The 22,008-nt window shown below is 34.3% G+C and overlaps 1 protein-coding gene across 1 annotated transcript in view; it reads left to right on the forward strand.

The window, feature by feature from the left end:
* The first annotated feature begins 4,595 nt into the window (after positions 1–4,595).
* LOC111048433 (protein spaetzle 3) overlaps positions 4,596–22,008 on the forward strand; it is a 67,689-nt gene continuing 50,276 nt past the window's right edge. The window contains exon 1 of the mRNA XM_039445609.1: positions 4,596–5,161. Coding sequence (XP_039301543.1) covers positions 4,703–5,161 — 459 coding nt within the window. The 5' untranslated portion in view covers positions 4,596–4,702. The remainder of the gene's footprint in view (positions 5,162–22,008) is intronic.

Below are 22,008 nucleotides of genomic sequence, written 5' to 3' on the forward strand. Positions count from 1 at the left end.
CAGCATTTTCACTTTTTGTGTAGTTGAGAAGTTGATATTGTGGTAATTATTCATATTGAATGAAAAAGACTAAGAAATTGTCAAAAAACCACTGATTTATTGATAATTAGAAAGACCGTTTTCGGTTATTACACCATTGTCAATCTCTGATAAAACTCTGTCTCTCTGTTTATCAGAGATTGACAATGGTGTAATAAACGAAACCGGTCTTTCTAATTATCAATAAATCAGTGGTTTTTTTGACAATTTCTTAGTCTTTTTCATTCATTATCAGCATTTTCTAAAATTTATGAAATGGCAGCTGTTTCCAGATTAATTAAATTTTGTGACATGAACAACTTACTTCACAGTACGGTTTTCGTAAGGGCAGGAATACAACTGGGGCCATTTATGAATTCATATCAAGTCTCTCATTGGCTGTTGATGGATCGCAGTTTGTTGCCGGCATCTTCTGCGATTTATCAAAGGCATTCGAATGTGTGAATCATACTATTTTGTTGGAAAAGCTTCGCTGTTATGGTGTAGTTGGGACAGCCTTCAATTGGTTTAGCTCTTACTTGAATAATAGACAACAATGTGTGAAAGATAAAGAATCACTTAGGTCTTCTTCCTTTTCAAAAATAACGAATGGAGTGCCTCAAGGATCAATACTTGGGCCTCTATTATTCATCATCTATGTAAACGATTTCCCTGAGTCAGTTTCCCAATCAAGACTTATAATGTTTGCTGATGACACGACCGCATTAATATCAGACAAAAATCACAAAACTCTTGCTGGTAACATAAAAAAGACCTGGAAAACATAACTGATTGGCTCAAAGCAAATGGCCTCTCTCTCAACTACAGTAAAACTTATCAGATGGAATTTAGTTACAGAAGAACCAACTTGAGAAGTTTTCTCCCTCTTTATGATAATGGACTAAAAACAGCTAAATCTTTAAAATTCCTAGGAGTGACAATAGATGAGGGACTAAATTGGAAAGAACATATAAAAAATCTCACGACGAAGTTGAACCGTGCATATTATGTTATTCTCAAGCTATCTCATTCAGTTGATAGAAATACACTCATCACCGTATACTATGCCTATGTCTATTCCCACCTATGCTATGGAAATATTTTTTGGGGAAACTCGACTGACAGCTATAAAATATTTTTAATTCAAAAAAAGATCATTAGGTTGGTTTTTGGTTTAAGAGCTAGATATACATGCAAATCTATTTTTCGTGAATCGAAGATCCTCACTCTGCCTGCCATCTACATATTTCATTTGTTAATTTCATAAATTTAATTTTTGCACAGACAGACATAACTATTCTACGCGTAATCAGAGCTTGATATTATACCCTATTCACAGACATGCCTCTTACGAAAGAAATCCTTCTTATTCAGGAATAAAATTGTATAATAAGTTACCCGAGGCCATCCGTAAAATTGATTCATTGTCGCTGTTCAAAAAAACTATCAAGTCAATGTTAACTGAGAGAGTCTACTACTCAGTGGCAGAGTTTATTGTTGATAGATTTTGAGGTGGAATATATTCTATTATTATGAATAGTTCTATAACTGTGACTTGAAATGTTATTGATTTTATTTTATGATTCCATCATATATGTTATTGTATATTCTTATGTACCTATATAATGTACCTATATATTATTATATCTGACAATTTACGTATCAAACGGGAATATTCCCGGACATGATGTTATGTAATGATGAGTGATAAATAAAATAAATAAAATTGATTCCAATATTGGAAAAGACAATATCAGTACGAAGACTACGAACAATACAAATTTATGTGCTTAATAGTGCTCTATATTCATTTGAAAGCGATGTTTTGTTCTTGTGAGGTTGTAAAATATCGGAATTTGGGTAGATAAAAATCCCTAACCGAAATAGTAATAGGTCTGAAATAAAGTAACTGGCTAATATCGCCAAATAGATAATAATTAAGATTAGATAGCATCAGCTTGTTCTGGCTAAACGGTACAAAAACCTAAAAAGGATTTGAAGGAATTTGTTGCTAATAAATATATTATTATATAAAATATTTTGAAGATTGAGGTTAGGTATATGCATTCAGGGATCGGCGACCTAGAGATCGATCAAATCGAGCAACGTAGAATCTGACCAAAACCCCTTGGCAGAGCTCTATTGCAACAAAACAGTAGGCAATGTGAAAGAACACATGATCACGTGGCTAACTATTAGGTAGCATGAAACAAATATTAGTGTATAGAATATTAGCTAGCATGTAGAGAGCATAAGTAAAAAACCTAATAAAAATAATTAAGTGTATTCAGGAAATAGGAGGTACCAGGCGCATGAATACTGAATCAAATTTGCATGCACCAATAGCACAACGGCAGTTAATAGGCGGCAACTGTAGGCCAATTCAAAAATATTTCTATATATTTATATAAATGTTCTGGATTTATGTTAAAATATTGTATAGTCTATGTTATCGATATGGCTCGAAGGCAAAGAAATTATTAAACGCACAACCTAAGTAATAATTTGATATTTTTTGTACGATCTATTTGAACCTAAATGGCGGAGGACTAAGATATTCAAATTTTATGTTAATTTGAAAGTCGGAAGTAAGATTTGTAAAATTGAGAAAGGAGAACCAGCACTCGCCAGCCAAATGCCACCATGAGAGGACCCCAAATATTTTAGAGCGTAGTACCTTGCTAATAAATTGTAAAAGTTAAAGTTAGATCAAATTATTAAATTTCTTAAAAGACTTTGTGATGCTCTTGTAAAGCAGAAGTCATTTTCAATTTCAAATAAATTTATAACCCCTTGGAAGAGACGATTCCGGCTACCATATTCCAGGACCACCAGGAGTTGGATCGACATCGGCGGCTTATAAGAAGATTTTCGACATGTGAGTGATAAATATTGAATTAGTGATGGGCGCCCTAGTGCTTCGAATCTATCTAATAATCAAAGCTAGCTCGTCGAAAGGGTTTTTATTATAAATTAAGAATTTAATAAGAGAAATACTTGCGCAAGTAAAATTAGTATTAAAGGTATTTTATTGAAGAAAAAAGATAGATCAATACATTTCAGAAAATTCCATTTGGATCAAAGAAGTATAAAATCTAGGCTATTAAAACACATTCATATGGTCTTTAATTTTTGCAATATAATTTGCGATAGTTTGTTATAGCTCTAATTCACTAGATGAATGGCTCTACCTATTCCGTCAGGTGCCGAATCTTGCACCCTGAGATAAAATATATATTCAATACAAAGAAATCTACTAAGTACTAGAGAATTTAATATATATATATATTTGGATTATTAGTGGCTAATTTATCAAGTTGATCTTAAAGAACCTATTTTTTAATTAAATTGTCCAAGTCGACAAGTATTAGCAAGCGCATATCGCCGCTACATGCAAAAGGATGCATATGATTTTAAGATAAAGGCACATGGTAATGATTCGTGCCATAAATCTAGAATATAAAGTTTAGCCTGTGATATTTTACTGATTTCAATTATTGTTCTATTTTTATATTATATTTTTTATCGCTCTTTATATATTTTTTGCCTCGATCTATTTTTTGCATTATTGTTTAATATATGTATCAAAATGTTTATGGTGTGCAATTTATTTTTATTCCTCAACACTATAGTATAAGTATCATATTTATATATATTTATTTTTAATGAATTACAAGAGTTATAGGGGAAGCCCATACCTAGGCCTAGAAAGATTTTTATGAGACTGAATCCTATTAAAAAACCACGACCTAATTATATAATTATATCAAATTTTTCATGCTCTACCGACTGATGCCAAGCAGGAGGCTAATCGTTATTTAAATATAAAGAATAACGTGACAAGGTCCAAAAATCTTTCTTCGGAAAATCTAAATTTTTTCCTTGTAACTCTGCAATCAGCCTTTCATAAACTCTGATTTCAATTTACTTAAAAGCCGGTTTTAAGTTGTTTTTTCAAAGAATTCTTTGCATTTTGGTTTATAAGTTTATGGGTTTAAATTCCAATCATAAGATTAACAGTTATTGCACGAGTTCAATTCTTGAAAATCCATTTTTCCAAACGCAATTTTTCCCCAAGGGGTGATGTGATCACGATTGTTATTATCGATCAATCTCTTATTTTCGATTCACAGAAGGCTAAAACACAATTTCTTCATCCCACAATAGCTTGGTCATTTTAGGAGTTTAGGGAATAACATATGACGTTATGAATATTGTTTTATCTGACAATCTTCTCTCCATATATTCTGTCCTGATATGAAAAGTCCTGGAAAACACTATGGATCAAGGAACTACTAATCTAAACCCACTTTGCATTACCGAGAACAACGATTAATACACTCTGTATTGTTGTATTTCGAGGATTATATTGTCGCGGCGGCAGATAAATAAACACTGCAGTGAGCTTATCGACTTTATTTTCCGATGATAATGAGTTTTCTTTCTTTGATTGTGTGTGGGGGTTTCCCTGGGCCCGGAAGCGCGGCGACAGTCATAGACGGATATCGGCGGTTGGTGTCGTGGGAGGGGGGAGTGTTGGTGGGGGGTTGTGTAGTGGTGGATGTGTGGAAGTGTGCGCGCCAGTCAGTCTCTCGACAACGGCCAAGGCGCGAAGGCGCCCTCCGTCCCGCGAGGACCTTGATTAGTGAGTATATTGTGAGCGTAGAACAGTGATCAAATCTGCATGGCGTTACATCACCACAACTTCACAGCCGCCCCTTTCACCGGAGGCGGCTTCTACTACGGCCCCGGCCCCGCAGGCTACCATCACCTGCCTCCGGCGCCACCTCCGCCACCGCTGGCCCGTGCCTTCCAGCCTCCTCCGCCCCCGGTCACCGCACCTCCCGCCCCTAGACACGCGCCTCCAGCCCCCAGACACGCACCTCCCGCCCCCACGACACCCCGCTACACGCGCGTCAACGCCGGTTCAGGCTCGAAGACGTCGGTGCACGCCGTCATCGACTATGACGACGACTTCGGTGACGAGGATTACTATGACGATGTGGCCGACCCTCGCCGTCGACCGCCCCAGCCGACCGTCACCCCCATCCAGGGCCCCATCCTCGTCAAGAACGGCAGTGTCCCCGTCGTGCCTCTTTACTCCTATCCCACCGTCAACAACGGATCACTCGTCCAGATACCGGTAAGTTCATTCATTTCATTCATGTAATTCGAAAATGTGTGACACATAACCTAGCTTCATTTGCGCTGTTGTATAGAAAATTTATTTATATAATAAAATAATTAATAAATTGAACAATATCATATAGGCCTACACATGAAGACAGGATATCACCAGTAACTTCTACACTCGAGATATACAGTCCATTTCCTCGCCAGTTCCAAGGTTAGTGCAAATTAATAGACTTTCTTTTGGGGCTGTCGACGTTTTCGTGAATTAAATCTTAACTGTACCCCAATCCATAGGTTTGGGGACAGGACGGGATTACCAGGAACCGTTTTAGGCTTAAGCTTGCGGTACTTTTCTGAAAATAGTGTAGTACTAAATAATTGAATACGGTAAAGAAATAAAATATTCAGTTATCAATGTTATCAACAATATATGAGGAAACAAGAAACATGATCCAAAACTTTTATTTTTGCTAATTTGAATAAATTCATATAATATATCACTTATAAATGTAATTAATAAGACGAAAAAAGAAACATGATCCAAAACTTCTCTTCTTCCTAACTTGAATAATTAGAGAGGCTATACTCCCATTTCGAATTGTTAATACACGCTTATGCACTTGAAAATACAAAAACTATACATACATTCTTAATTCCGAGATTTGAAGACTGATCTTGTAAGTCAAAGAAACTGCTAAAAAAATAAACCATGAATCATAGAACAATAATTGAATGCTTGGTTAAAATTATATTTTGAAGTTTTGAATCAATAAATCATAACTCGTGACCGTTGTGGTTTATGGAAAATCAAGAAGTGTGAAGATAAAATTTATCTATTGTGTGTACTTTATAACTAAATCCAGATTTTACACAAAGTAAGTACACGATTTACTGAATTTCATCCATTGTCTGTTATTGTATTCTCCATTGTAAACTTTTGTTGAAAATATAAATCATTAATTGATCTAGAACTATTCGGATAGAAATGAAACAGTCTGAAGTGTCTGAAATGAAGTCTTGGTAAACTTGACAAACAATCAATTTTGGTTTGAAGAGTCATGCGTAGAGACACTTGAAGGAATGTCTATTAATGAAAAATATTAACCCCTGTTATCAGCTTATTCTCACGACAACGTTAAACTTATTCAAATTCCAAGATTATTATTGTAATCCTTCAAAGTTCATCATGATTTGTGTGAGGGATAAGTTCACATATTGCTTTCGACTTACCGCTTAAAGGATGCTTGATCATTATATCCACTAATCTACTATTATAGCAATGGTACCCTTAGTCAGCTTCATAGAAGATGAAGAGTGTCCTGAACGTGAGCTTTATAAGGTGGCATCTCATTTATCTATTATCTATTTTCATATCTAGTATCTATTATATGTCAGTGTTACATTGATCCATCTGATATTGATAATCTAGAATGGCTTGTTTTTCAAATTAAAGATCTATAGATTAACTACATTTGATTAATTACTGAGAGTAAGAACAGTCAATAATGACAGATAAAGATTATCATAAACAACTTTTATAGTCTGTCTGGACCTCAATGTAAAAACAGTCTGATATTTACTTGTTTAGCATCCGTAATTGTTCAGGTGAAAGTTTGGGAGGTAGGAAAACATGATTAGTATATTGGACTCTGTCAGCGGTTGTGTACTCCTAAAAATGTTGTGCCATTTTTAGTTAGATTGTTTACTCACCCATTACATACAGACTCATCTAAATTGAGTTGAATGAACAAGTTGGTTGTGATGAGTAACTTGTGAGAGAGATCACAATTAATTCAATCTATTCTCATTGATTTTTTCCCTACAACATATCGATGATTTATCCATAATATTGAAGATACTCAGTTTTTGATAATTCCATGTAGTTTCTCAATAAGACAAATAAGACTCATCATATATGATGATTTTTTCAAATACTATAAGGCTATTCAATCATTCCATTTTCTTATAATTCCATGTAATTTCTCAATAGATAAAACTCAGTAAACCCCAACAGAGGAAAACGAATAGTTATTCCCAATGAACCTAGAATACAATCTAGAATGTATTCTAGGTACATTAGTTGAAACTAATCCACTCACATGATTTATTATAAAATCATGAATTGATTCTAATTCCAATTAACATTGATAGTTTAATTTATCTTCCCATTGGTTCACATACCATAGAAGCTCGAAGCTAGAAATATTTTTGTTCAATTTTCACCAGTAAGATTATCATTTTTGTGTATCCACAATTTAATAGAAAATAGATTCAATAAGAAGCTCGAAGCTGGAAATATTTTTGTTCGATTTTCATCAGTAAGATTATCATTAATGTTTATCCACTTTTTTAATTGAAAATAGATTCAATAATAAGCTCGAAGCTAGAAATATTTTTGTTCAATTTCCATCAGTAAATCATCAATTATGTGTACCCACTTTTTAAATGAGAATAGATTCATGTAATTGAATAACTATTCAGAGAAACAAACTCCTGTTGGATGTGGATTAATCATGACTGTGTTGAGCGGTTAACAGTAGTTGTTCTGCAATATTGACAGCTATTACTTGAGTAGCTGTGGAGCAGGTGTCTGACAGCCAGAAGCAAGCATGGAATGACTGATTTGTTGAGTGTATTATCTCAATTATTTATAATAATGACCTCATAAACTGACAGGTGTAATAAGGTGCAAATATACCTGTTGAGTGTAATGAGATACCCATTACATTTCTCACAATCATGTCATGGCGAGGTACAAAATACAATTGCTGCTTTCACGGGTTGATTACTAACATTAGGTGCACTCAGGACTCACTTCAGGTTTTCGCTAGACAAATATTATGTAATTTCGAATCCATATGGATTCTGTGAGAGATAAATTGGCAGGTATTTTCTCGGATTGCAGTACCTAAGGCTAGACTAGGGTGACGGTTAACAGAGTTGATGTGAAGTTAAGCCTGCCAGCATGCCGATGTCAAGGTTGACCAGAGGCTGTTGTCAAGGAAGCTTGTCGACATTCTGAGAGTTTCGTTGCTCTGAACCACAATACTGAACGTGCGTTTTGTCAAATATCAAGGGAACTGAAAAGCCGATTAGGTGAGAAACGGAAGTAGTTATATTTTCAAGTGGGAAAATTGACGCAGTTGACTCAGTCATGATTCACATGTGATCTGTCATAATCGTAAGATGATTCAAATATGTTATTCAGCCTCTGACTGAATTTTGATTTCACGTTTCCAATAATTGACAGCGATTTGGGAGTGTTAGTCATCAGATCAGATTATGCTTCAATTTATTCTACTACTGTTCCAGGACTTTTTGTAGTTGGTTTCCGGTCTGAAGCCTCTATACGTATTCATGCGTATACGTACTCTAGCGTATTCATGATACGCTAATATATAAATAAAAATTCAAATTTCGATATAGAATATTCGAGATAAATTCAATAATTTATTATTAAGAACTATTAAACAATGTATTTTGACTCAAATACATCCAAAACATTTATTTAAAGTACAATTTCAACAATAGGGTGACGATTTCGGTCAGACATATTGATTTCAGTTTCAATAGAGTCTGTAGAATAAAAACGATTTCAAGTTGGGATGAATTTGAACTCTCTATCAAAAATAATCTTCAATGTTCAGTAACCTACTCATTCATTTAATCGTCACGATTCAATATAGGAGTTATCAATTTCCTTCTGACAAGAACAAGATTGATCTCTGTTCTTGAGCTCCACAAAGTGAACGCAAAAAGAGTAGAGTTTATAAACTTCAGATTTTTTTAGAAATATAAAAAATGCGTATCGATTAGAATCAGATTCTATACTTCCTATTTCAGTGCAAGAAATCATAGATAAACTTAATCTCCTGATGTTTTCTATGATCTGATGTCTTTGATGTAAGTTATGACCAGTCTTTATATTCAATCTATTGCCCAATTATTTAGCAATTATCGGCAATTTAACAATTTATTGGCAATTATTTAGCCCAATAAGAAACGGTACTGCTTTGACCTGCTGTCTCATTTGTGTTAATATCTATTCATTTAGATAATAAGTAGTTAATATCATAGATATTCATAACTTAATATCATTCTATACTAGTGGACAACAGAGTAGTACCTAACAAAAATTTAATCAAGTTTATTCAGAGACAAGGCTCCTACAGCTTCAGTACAAGATGATCAATATTATTGTCAGACTTCATTGTATAGTTCAGATTATAGCCGACAACCAATAAATTACCAGGTGTGGTTTGGCACAGGTAGGAAACGAAAGTGTATCAAACGGTCTATTTATTAATGGAGCAAGACTGTAATTACGAACAAGACAGATAAATTGGAATTTGATGTTGATTTAGAATTGAGGAAGCTGATTGGCCAAACTTCCGAAGGGCCAGTCTGCGTTTCGGTACAGGGTCAAGGACTACCCTGGCTGCCTGGTTGCCTGGTTGCCTGGCTGCCTGGTTGCCGACTAGTTATGATTACTATTTGGCCGTATATACTGGCTACTGGGTGGATTTGTTTCGCTTGGGGTGTGTCCAATGTTTAGTTCGACTCCACGCCATGGAGGTTGATTCCATGATTGTTTTTGAATATCTTGCATGATTTGATTATGTATTCCTCTAAGGATTGATAGTTATCATTGGAATAGCTACGTCAATCCTATCATATTGAGCGATCAATTTCTGTATTTTTATATATGGTTATTTATATTTATAATTATCTGGATATCGAAAACGGATCAACGGATCTCGAAAACGGCTCTAACGATTTTCACAAAATTTGGAACATAGTAGGGTTTATGATATAAAAATTCGATTGCACTAGGTCTTATCCTTGGGAAAACTCGCTGAACGACATTAAAAGGATAATTCATCCTTGGCTGAAACAGCTGTGGATGGTACAAAAGTAAGATTTAGAGAATTTTTAGAGAATTGTGTTTTGTTTATCAATAAATAAAAATAACGAGCGAAGCTCGGTGCCCCGGTGCTCGGTTATTATATATACTTTCATGATATTATAATAGACGTGAGTCTATAATAATATAGACGTGAGTTATAATATAAATTCGTAACTTTCTTGCTACCATTCGTTTTATTTTTTGATTTGAAAAAATAATATCTTCCAGTCTCCGTCTATCTACATGTTTAACATGTTTATCTACATGTTTAAGCATTAAATTTAAAAATTGATGGAAGTGATATGAAAATAAGTGAAAGTAATATGAAAATCAATGAAACTAATCGTATTCACGTGCCCTTGATATTTAGATAGCTCTCATTCTTCGAAACTTTTACCAATACTATCAATAGAAAGAGTCAAGTATTTGAACATTGAGGGCTGTAACCCCTCTTCTCCCAACCTCTTCAAAAGACATACACTTCCTCCATTCACTTTAAAAAAATTGTTTCCAATGATCATTATCCTATGTATTCATAAAATAAGTGTTTTCACACATAATACAGTGTCCATAGAAAGAGCAATCCTAATAACACCAAGACTACAAGTTTTGTATATGACAGGACTGCAAGACTTCAGCCTCATGTAAACTTAATGCTAAAATGAGTAGAAATTGTATTTCAAAACATTATCATTTTTTTGAAGGAGTCATTCAATTGTGTGTTGTGAAAAGCCTAACAAACCTTGCTTGCTTCTATGCTTTATGTGATACTTTGGTGCTATCATATTGACCCAATCAGTAAGTGAAGAAATTTCAGAAGTTACAATCATATTATAAACTTCAATAACACCAGTTAAACTTTGGCTCAGTGATAGAATCATTAATTACAGAATCATTATTCTTTACAGCATCGAGTGTATCTTATTCATCAGAAAGCTCCCAGAAAATGGCAGTAGAATGACGGTCACGATTATTGGAAGAAAGACTTAAAATCAACATGTCTTTTGCATAATAATGTGATAACGTATTCGAGCTATCAGTGAGAATATCTTGGTGGGAAAATACTGAATATGCCAAAGCAAAGACATTCTATTGAACCAGCAAAGTGATGTCTGCAATAGCTCAACACCTATCATGAGTAGTAATATTTCTTCCATGCTTCTTTTAGCTTGGCTAAATATGTGAATTGAATAATTTATTAATTTTATTGATTGCGTAGTTGATGCACTTTTCTCGAAGTTGAGCGTTTTTCATTAACACAACAAAAGGTGGGTAGCTATATAAACCCAATTTCATTCATTGGCTGAATATGTTTTGCCTTCTATTTTTCCGTATATCTATTTTATAATCTCAGATAAACTCATCTCGAATTTTGTATGAATTATTCAATTATTGTATGTTACTATCTTCTCTTGAAATTCAGGTTAATACACTGCACTACAAGAGAGCTATTTTTTATTTTCTCGTTTCGTCGTTTGTTATGATTTTGATTAAAGTTCAATAGATATGTATATTTTTTATAAATAACTAGCTATTGACATTAGATAATATTATCTTCAAAAAATTGAGACTGGTGAAAAAATGAATTATGACATCATCATCGTCATGAATTAGGCTTTTCAAGCCTGTTCCGGCGTCCATCTCTTCCTCGGTCTACCAATACTTCTTCTGCCTATTGGCTTGTGGAGTAGGGCATTCAATGGGTCTTCAGGCATTCTAAGGACATGATCTGACCACTTATTTCTATATGTTTTTATCAAACTCAACACTGATTGAACATCACATTCTCTTCTTATATTTTCATTCCGAATCCGATCCTCTCTTGAATTATGACATCAAAAACAAAATTCCACTTCAGAATAATAATTGTGAATATTGAAGACCAAGCTGGGAAAGTCTAAGGGCTAAGGTCTCAGCAATTACCATGGTGCAGGATATTTTCTGGTTGTGCGTACATGAATTCATTTGCGTATTAAACCTCGGCTTGCTCTTGAAAATCATAAATCAAGTCAATTTGAATGGTCACAGTCATTAATTCTCCCTCACCGGCAGTTAGAATTCATACTGTACTGGGAGAAAATCCGTAGAGGCTTGAATTATGCGATATCTAGCAGAGACTACGTATTACTTTAGCTCTAGAAAATGTCAAGGAAGCCAGAATCGTTCCAGTTGAACAAAGAATCAGTTTGTGTAGCAGAGCGAATTAGCCGATGCTTATCAGAGAGAAACAGCGAACACATCTAGGAAGAGATGATAACTTACTTTGAGTTAACATTTCGAAACTTTGTCGACTGACCTGAGTAACGGTCAAGTTCGATGTTCGATATTGTTTACGCCTTGATCTGTCTCATTGCGGCCTTGATATGTTTGTCATTGAATGAAGTTTATGATGGAACGGTTTGATGGATTACATGCGAACTGTTTTCTGTACACTGATAGAAAATCAGGAAATATTAAATTTACATTTTTTAACAACTAGTTGAGGTGTTTGGACCTAGATTCGACCCTGGAGCACTGTGACAGCTGGCAGATGATACTAATTTATAAATTACAGCGAACATCGTCGTGATGTTTCGGGAATGTTTCTTGACTAGAAATTTATCTCACATTCAAAAACTGAATACACTTTCCATCGATCTGAGGATACCCCGACTATTCTTTTGAGACTGAATTGATTCAGTTAGTCACTTCCAAGGTGAATGTCTCCTGCCATTTCTCTATTCCATTGTATTGTAATAGTAACAGTGAACATGAATGTAAAACGGGAGCAGACTTACAAAATAAAACGGAAAAACTGAAGAAAAGACATGGAGGAAATTGAAAATGTAGGCTACCTTATAAAATAGTTGGATGAGACAGAGAAAAATTTGAGGTCATCAAAATTAGTATCCACGAAGAAAGAGGAAACAAAATCAGTAATATTTCATACCGTAATAAAATGGAAATTTTATACCTTATAAATCTTATACTTCTTTGGAAATGTTATAATGTACCTTGAAGGCAACAAATTCTAGTCAAGTTCTTATTGGAATTACTCGTATAGAAGTCTCATCTCATACACCTTCTATTATTGAATTTGAAACATCCATATCGGATTTCATCAAATTGACTTCCACTTGCGAATTTAAATTTCTTTCTTAAAGCTTTAAAATGATCTGCTTTTCAAATTATTTTCATAAGTGAAATAAGTGATAGTGAAGAGAATATACGATTTACAAGAATTATGGAGAATTATCTGAAAAATTTTATTAATAGCTTCTACTTGTATGAACGTGTGGTTATGACAGCACTTACACAAGTTGTATGACAAGCATCCTTAGCTAACTCTTCAGCGACAACAATTTCATAACTCAATGCATTTGCAGTATCAATATTGATTCTACTTAAAATACTTCTCTGGTGAGTTTGGCTTCTCACTCTCAACACCTGGTTCTTCCCACTGATCATAATCATCTTATCTCTTCTCTCACTCTATGCATCTATTTCTCTCATTATTTTCACTTTCATCATTCCGCAAACTTGGATTCTCAAGTTACTGCAGCAATTCAGGTTATCACTCGTTTCTTATCGTACGAATTTTTGGCGGAATTGATTAATAATTGAAGATGTGTTCTCTAGTTTTCTTAATTAATTAATTTGATTGGGCGAGTGTTCAAGCTTGAGCAAAATTTAATAAAGAAGATTACGTGAAAAAAATAAAAAATGTATTCCGTATAAGTGTTTAATCAACAAACGATGGTTTAGAAGATGAATACTGTATAAAACTTCTGTTGAAAAAATCGCCAATATTTTTCTAGAAGGCCAGGTGTAATTGACTGTAACCTAATAGATATTTCCTTTGCTACCGGTCTTACAAGATTGCTGGTTCAAACTAATCATGCATTCCTGGAATGTCGCTGTGATAAATTGGTACAAGGTAGCCGAAGAATGCATTCAGCTTAATAGTTTGGCATTTTAAGATTATCTTACATGTGTTTCTTATCAATTTATTTTAAAGTTTTCGTTACGGAAATTCCGTTTTCGTTAACGGAGTAATTATTGTTTGTTCTTCAATAATATTCTGAGTTCTCCTCAATTAACAAGTAAAACATAATTGAAAAAAATAGCTTCTAAAGACAAATTTACTCAACCATATTCTTGCATTTAATAAATACGTTACCCGGAAACTGTAAAGTAAATTTCCCCTATATATACTCTTACACAAGTACAAAAATACCTTGATTGAAATCTAAGATTGATGATGTATGAAAAAAAGATATCGTATAAAACCATTTTACTACAATCACAACGTTTTTCACACATCAGTTTCCTATTTTACGATATTAATTATCATTCCTATCACTCATAATCTTCCATGAATCATAAAATACTGCGCTTATTGGATATCCTACTACCACTACTCGGGTGAAGTGGATCTACTTACCATATTAATCGTGTAAAAATGTAAACCAAATGCATAATAATGTTAAAATATCGTTTCTCAAATTAAAATAGACCTCAATGTCTATTGTATTCTATCCCATGACGATTTCAAAATTTGTCAGATCATGAGATCCTTCTTCAAGTTATTCAAATCTAAAATAAAACTAGTCAAGAACAATAAGTGAGATGAAATGCTGGTTCAGAGAGGAAAGAAATATGTGGAGAACAAGTTTATTGGCTTTTTCTGCAATACGTAATTTTTCTAGTGTTTTTTTTACGAAGCTGTTCACCTCAATTAGAAGATGTCTGTTGTATACTAGGTCAGCTTCGTCTGGCTGCAATGGGTGAAGGGCATTATGATCATCTCTCTGTTTATATCTACATTATTTTGAGTCAAGATGTAACTACGACTCTTTCCAAGATAGGCCTATCATGTACTGTGGCTACTAAAACATCCAAGAAAGTTAATTTGTGTAACGCAAAACTCCTTATTAAAGCTACTGGCTTCAAAGTTGGGTAATAGGTCTCCATTTCAGAAATATACTACAATCAACAGTTACAACAACTTCAGAGTCTGCCATTCCGTTCTCAGGCTATCAATCTTGTTAATCAAAGCCACATTTCTAGACTTATTATTTTCATTACATGTGGTGAACATCTTTCATCTCTTCAGTCTAGACTTATGTAATCATAAGTGAGTACAAAAATTCATCATCCTCTCAAAGGTTGAAGGATTATTAGAAAGTAGACCGCTTTTCTAACGACCATACTGAGGACAAAGTACAGGTCATACTTCATACACCACAATGAAGCTCAAGATCTCAATAACGTTCCTCTATGGCTGTGAAAAGATTCACATAATTTTACATGAGTTATCGTGAAAATATTATGAAGACTAAACTTCCTCTTGCTCCTGTGATAAGTATTGAGGAAATTCTAATTACTTTTTTTCCAAATAATATGATATATTTTTTCTGTTTGTTGTATTATATAGTCATTGATCATTCTGAGCTATTTTCAAGTATTATAAGCTACTCAGATTTCACTCAATTTTTGTCAATAATAATTTCATTTGTTGCTGCTTTTTAATGTTATCAATCATTGGGAAATGATTGGTGTTTCAAAAAATAAAATATTAACAGGCTTTTGGACCTCTGTGCAAGAGGGCTGTTCATATTTTCAACATAATATATCATTTTATGAACTGGATGATTGAACTATTTTCATAAGAATTTAAAAATAACTATCAGGACTCGAAATTATTAAGAGAAAGTATTGAAGCCACCGCTGCTTAACATTCATCAGAAAATTGAATAATTCGCAACTTACATTCAATGAATTTTGAAAGAATATGCTAGACCACTGCATCATCCAAGGTAGTTCCACAGTGTCAATGCTCCCAATGTCAAAACCAAGAATTCTTTAAAATGGTTGACAGTCCTCATGAGGCCAAGTGAACGGCCACATCATTATCACTGTTAGCTCAGTTCTTGAATTATTCAGTCTATGTGAACCATAAACCAATCAAGCACTTCATGCATAAGTTCAAGGTTCCCATAAACAATGGGAATTCCAGAAGCTGGAACCATTTCATAAAATTGCTCAAACATTCTCCATAAAGTGAAGGTGGTAAACTGTTAACTCTTGTTATTGTAAACTGTATGGTTATGATACAGCGATGCCAGTCAACGATGACTGGACGAAATGGCTTGTTATCATTATTCGACATGGCACCTTGATTTGACTGCTGAGTCTTGACGAGCAGTCCTTTTTTGGCCAGTTTATCGGCGCCTCTAATCTAGATCTATCTCAAATGATTGAAGCCATACAATTAAGGTTAACAATAGAAGCAGGCAGCAATTATTGACGCTTAGCGTGCGCCGTATCAAGAGCAGCCCTCCGTCCATCTAGAAAGTGCAAATTCAAGGACAAGCTTGCAAAAAAAGGATGGAGATTCAGAAGTTGAATGATGTACAGTTTATTTTGCGCTATGCAAAATCGTCATGGTGTCAAGTGAAGTGCTCAGGGAATGATGAATCATTTTATGAGACGAGTTCATCTACTGACTTCTGATCATTGACTAAGATATATGGAATCATTTATTTTATTGTCTGAATATTATTTTCTATTTATAGATTTTTTAAATTTATTTCATTCGTATAAAAAATCTGGAGCTGACTTCTGATCATGGACTATGACATCTCTCATTATCTTTCTCATTGCCGATTTATTCTATCAATAATTTATATCAATTCTACAGCTATTCAAATAGCTATTTGGATTGTTCGACAAGTTGATTTTCTCTGTTTTTCATCTCCCTCATTTCATTCTGTATTTTTGATTCATCACGTATTTTAGCATTCTAGCCTATTTGAAATTTATCATTTTCAATTTTATCAATCACTAATATCAGTAGATTACCGTTCTTCTACGTATTTGCCAAATAATAATGATCAATATGCAGTCCAACCTTCCAAGTACCAAATCTTGAATACAGAAAATTATCGGTGTAATTTGACTAATATGGTAGTTTGAAAATCAGGACAAAATCTGAATACTTCATGACAATATATATTCAAGTATAATTCAATAAAAGATTCCTTATTTTCGTGGATGCGGACGAAGATGAAGATGATTTCAAGCGTGAAATGAAGTTCAAAAATGATCTTTTCTCATGCCCTAAACAAACTCACTCTATAGTAATTTCTAATCTCTCATAGAGTGAGCAATATTCCATGAAGCAGATTGCAAAACTGCATTAGTTCAGTGGAGTGATGTAGCCTACTATTTACATTATGTTTACAGCCTCGGGGTGTTACTAAAGCTGACATAGAGGTAGTCTACTGTAGTAGTACGGTACTTCCAGCATCAGTAGTTGTCGAACGTTAGTTATCTCGGAAGCCGGACCCAACAATCATTAGCGTGCGGGGATCGCCGATGAAGTTCTGTACGACTGATGATGATGATGACCTTCCCTGCGTTCTTCTTTTTCCACTTCTTTCTTCTTCTTCTTCTTTTTCATCGTCTTCTTCCAATCATCGCCCATCGACTGTCTACCGTTGCTGAATAATATTGACTCGTCCTCTTACTCCTCCTCCTCCTCCTCCAGCCAGGACTGGGTCACCACTTTCACTTTCGACTACTCAAACAATAATTTGAGATGGCCGCGTGCGCGCGCGCAATAATCGCGACCCGCGCACTCACACACACACACATGCTGCTAAGCAAACAAATCATCGTCCTACTAATGGCCCGATTACGGAGACCTGCGACCGCAAATTATCTCCACATCTACTATTCAATACCGCGGCAGCAGTTTGTGGAATCCCATTCACGAAATTTGCTGATAAAAAAGGCATTGACGGTCAAGGACTGGCTTCAAATTGAATCGATTGCATTACTGTGAAGTGAGTAGTTGGCTAGTTTTCGATATATAACCATTGAGAACTCAATTAAATTATTAAATAAAATGATTTTATCATGGTAAGAATCTGATTCTTGGAATTGAATATGTAATTTGCTCAAAAAATGTAATAGATTCATGAAATTAAAAATTTATAAACTCATCGCAATCTAAACTGTACCAGAGATATTCTCGATCAGACAGACGAGAGCAGTCTCATTGGGGAAAAATGTCTAGTCTATGTAAAATACCAAGTTACCTCAAAATTGTATGCGTTTGGTTTGTATAGAGAACTATCAATTAAATAATAAAAGAAATTAAAATGATATAATTAAAGAATCATCTATATCCTGCCTGAATCAGGTCTGGTGTCAGAGTTCTATATTGATTACATGTCTATGACGTATCTACAGTTCTTGATTGATGACAGATTACAGGGTCTCTGACGTAATTTGAAGTTAACTTTAAAAACTCGAGAGTGATCTGAAAAAAATATCTGTTATATACGGGGGAACGAGCCCGGAATTTTTCGGGTTATAAAAGCCAACAATCAACCTTTCAGCTACAGCTACGAAACACCGTTAAATATGTTGATAGAGACCAGAACCAGAGAGAATAAGAACAAACCACTTATTCTATTCTTCTCTCTCAAAGTCATGGGGGAGTTTCCCATCTATAATGAGACCAAAAGCACACATAATTTATGTTCAAACAATATCAATCTGAGAAGGAAGACATAAATGATCCGTGCAATACTCTATAATGCATTTGAGCTGCTATGCTCTATACTTATTAATCGAGAGTATATTTCATGATTACTCTTCAATGAGGAACTTTTTCAGGGTTGAGAAGCAACTCTGCATGGTGTTAGTTAAGAAATATATTGATGAAAAATTTCCCATTGAAGAAACAGATAACAAGGAAAATCAATTAATTCCTTGTTGTTTAAAATTCTTGTTGGCTACACTTTCATCTTTGTTGATCACTGAAACTTCCTCTTAATCAGTTCTCAAGCATTTTTTAACACTGAGTATATTCTGTTTTATCAAGACCCATCGATACCGGCTGGAGATTTCAAATCCAGTATTTGGAAATATTACATTCGAACATGAAAATGTGCAGAAGTAGATAAGTGAACACCTGAAGATATACAGGTAGCTCATTAACACTCATTCTATAGAACTCGCATACTTAAAAAGTTGGTTCACGAATGGATACTGGTCAGATCTTCAATCCTTATAAGGGCATGATGGAGGGACAAGAATTTTTTGTTGATTGATTGCCTGAAAGCAAATGTCAAACAGCTATCGAAGCACTGCAAATGATCACATTACCTTCGAATTTCTAGCAACAATACAATTTATTCAAGTATTCAATTCCTGCTTATTCTTCAATATAACTTAGAACTTATAACTAATTTCCAATTCATTGATTATACGATAGAGTTCAGAGTTGAAATTGTATAATGCTCTCTTCACTCTATGGTTATACTATTGGAAATGTATCAATATTCTAACATTTTGATGAGATCTCACATGATCTTACATGAGTTCAGAGTCAATCTATGTTACAGCAACTCACAAAAATAGTGTTTGGTCTAAAAAGTTTTTTTCAATATTATTTTCTCGAATCAATTTTGTAAAGCGTTTTTGTAGTTTTTGAGCAAATAAGATTCATTCATTCAATATTATTGATCCTTATTTCTATTCCTACAGAGAAAATTGAGATATCACAATATTGTACAATCTGTAAAAAACTGCTATAATCACTTATAATACAATTGACATAATACTTTATCAATATAGATCATAATAACATTAAAAATTCTGCTTTAAAATGTACCGTATTCTCGTACCAACCTCCCAATCTCGTTAACAGATTTCCTTCCATTCTATCTAACTTCATGAAATGCTTGAGCACGGAGTACAGAATAATGTGAATTCACTTTGTTATTTTGTATTTCTTCATCAACTTTGTACTTTGTACTTGTGCTTACTTTGTATTTGATTTTTATTTCTTTCTTGAGCTCTTCTCAGAGAACGGGTTCTTGAGCCTGTTCTTGAGCTAAAGTGAAAAATTCAACCTTTGAATCATCATCATCTAGAAGACTTAATATAATATTTCTATATAATTTCCATCTTCAAAATCAAAATCGCTATTCTCATTCCAAATTCACACATTTCTCTCTTACTGAATACTTTCAATCCATGACCTGCCTCGCAAGTAACATGATTCTGTCGAGGAAGAAGCCGATACTGTCAAACGACGCGTTGGTAAAGCGGTGTTATTAACCGTAACCTTGCCTGGAAGAAGATCGGATTATTGTCTGTAATTGTGAGAGTGTGTATTAACGAGAGAACTCATGTGTGTGTGTTCATCAGCGGTGATTTAATCTGTTAAAATCTCACGAGATCGGAGCTGACCCACATTCATAGACGCCCTAACATACAGATCGTGATGGCATAATGCACACTACTGCTGCTGTGCCCTTGTGATATGCGTGAACCTCCGCACTCCGCATCACCAATTTACATAATCAGGAGTGTTTAGCATTCTTTTATCAATTTCAATGCACTCCACACCATGTCTATGTCTACTCATTACGTCACCTGTCGTAGACTGATAGGAGTTTGGTTCGATGAAAAACAAAATATCGATATGTTTATCTTGTAGAAGGGATTAGATGCAATAAAATGAAAATAAAGATGTCAAAATTCATTCATTCCATTCATCAGAATCTGAGTCTGCCATTTTGCAACAAGTATTCGAATAATTAATATACGAGTAACATTATAGACATACTGAAAAATAGAAATGTGCAATGTAGCTGCAGGTTTGAGACTGAGACCGTAAACGTAATTCTTATCTTGAACTCTGCTAAACTTGGAAATTGATGAAAAATTGCATTAATTCAAATACTAATCGATGAATAGTTTATTACCAAACGAAAATCCAAAGGTAAATGCTGTAAACTCTGCTAAACTTGTAAATGGTACATTTTCAATAATATGGAATATGGAATGCAGTGCACTATCACCGATGATATTCATGCTTGGTTCAGTACAAACTTCTGTTAACTAAGAGTTCAATATTTGGAGTACGGTGTCAGAAAAGTGAATTCAAAGTGATCCAATTGAAAACAAAGAGAACTCCTGTTTCTCCAAACCTGAGTACTTGTCGTGTTTCTAAATATTCCACCCTTAAGTCTGGCTTAATATTGTCGATGGACTCAAATGAATTGCTATGATAGTTGTTATTGATAGGTGAACAATTTATTTTAATCAATGCGTCATATTTTATTTGTGGTATTTATTTTTAGCAGGTGCTTGAATGTTCCTGTTCAATTTTAGTTGGCTTCAAAGATAGCAAGGCCGTGTGCGATACAGTACTACTCACTTATGCACTTGCACCTTCCAATCTCTGCCTACTACTATAATTCAAGCGGACATTTTTAGATCATGGCCTTTTGTTCTTTGTTCTGTTCTCCGAAGAGAACGTGCATATTCTAGCTATGGGATTGAAGAGGTTTGTAATTAACAAAATCACAATGATCAAGTCAATCAAAGAGCAAAATAATTTTGAGATGTTTGCTAAATTACTTTTTCTCCATCATTGGATACAATAGTTGTCATCGATTATTTCACGTTTTCAAGGAAACTTATCAGCAGGGAACTGAAGAATTTTGTTCCCAAGTAGGTCATAAATTATAGCGTTCTGAAATTTTAGATGGACCAAGTATCTGTGAGTCAGCAAGTTACAAATTCTATGCAGAAGTTCAATTTCGAATTTCAGAAACTGGGCTGATATATTGGCTTATCTCAATTGGGCTGGGCTATAGATCCCAGTTTCAAAATTGTAATCTCATTCATTATATAAGAAAGATTATATTCTCTGTAGGCTTTGCCAAATTAAAATCTTTCCAATTCACCATTTGTGAGTTTATCATTTTTAGTGAATGAAAAACTCTGCAAGAATTTGAACCCGGAATCAGAGAGAAATTGTGCACATTCGATTTCCATTTATCTAAACTTGTTCAACTAATATGAAACAAACTATCCAGACATGCAGATAAAATTAAATAGTGTACTCTCTTTCCAGCAAAAAAGTTGAAGAGGCTGCCACCTAG

This window comes from Nilaparvata lugens, chromosome 1 (assembly GCF_014356525.2).
Source record: "Nilaparvata lugens isolate BPH chromosome 1, ASM1435652v1, whole genome shotgun sequence".
In the NCBI taxonomy this organism is placed as follows: Eukaryota; Metazoa; Arthropoda; class Insecta; order Hemiptera; family Delphacidae; genus Nilaparvata; species Nilaparvata lugens.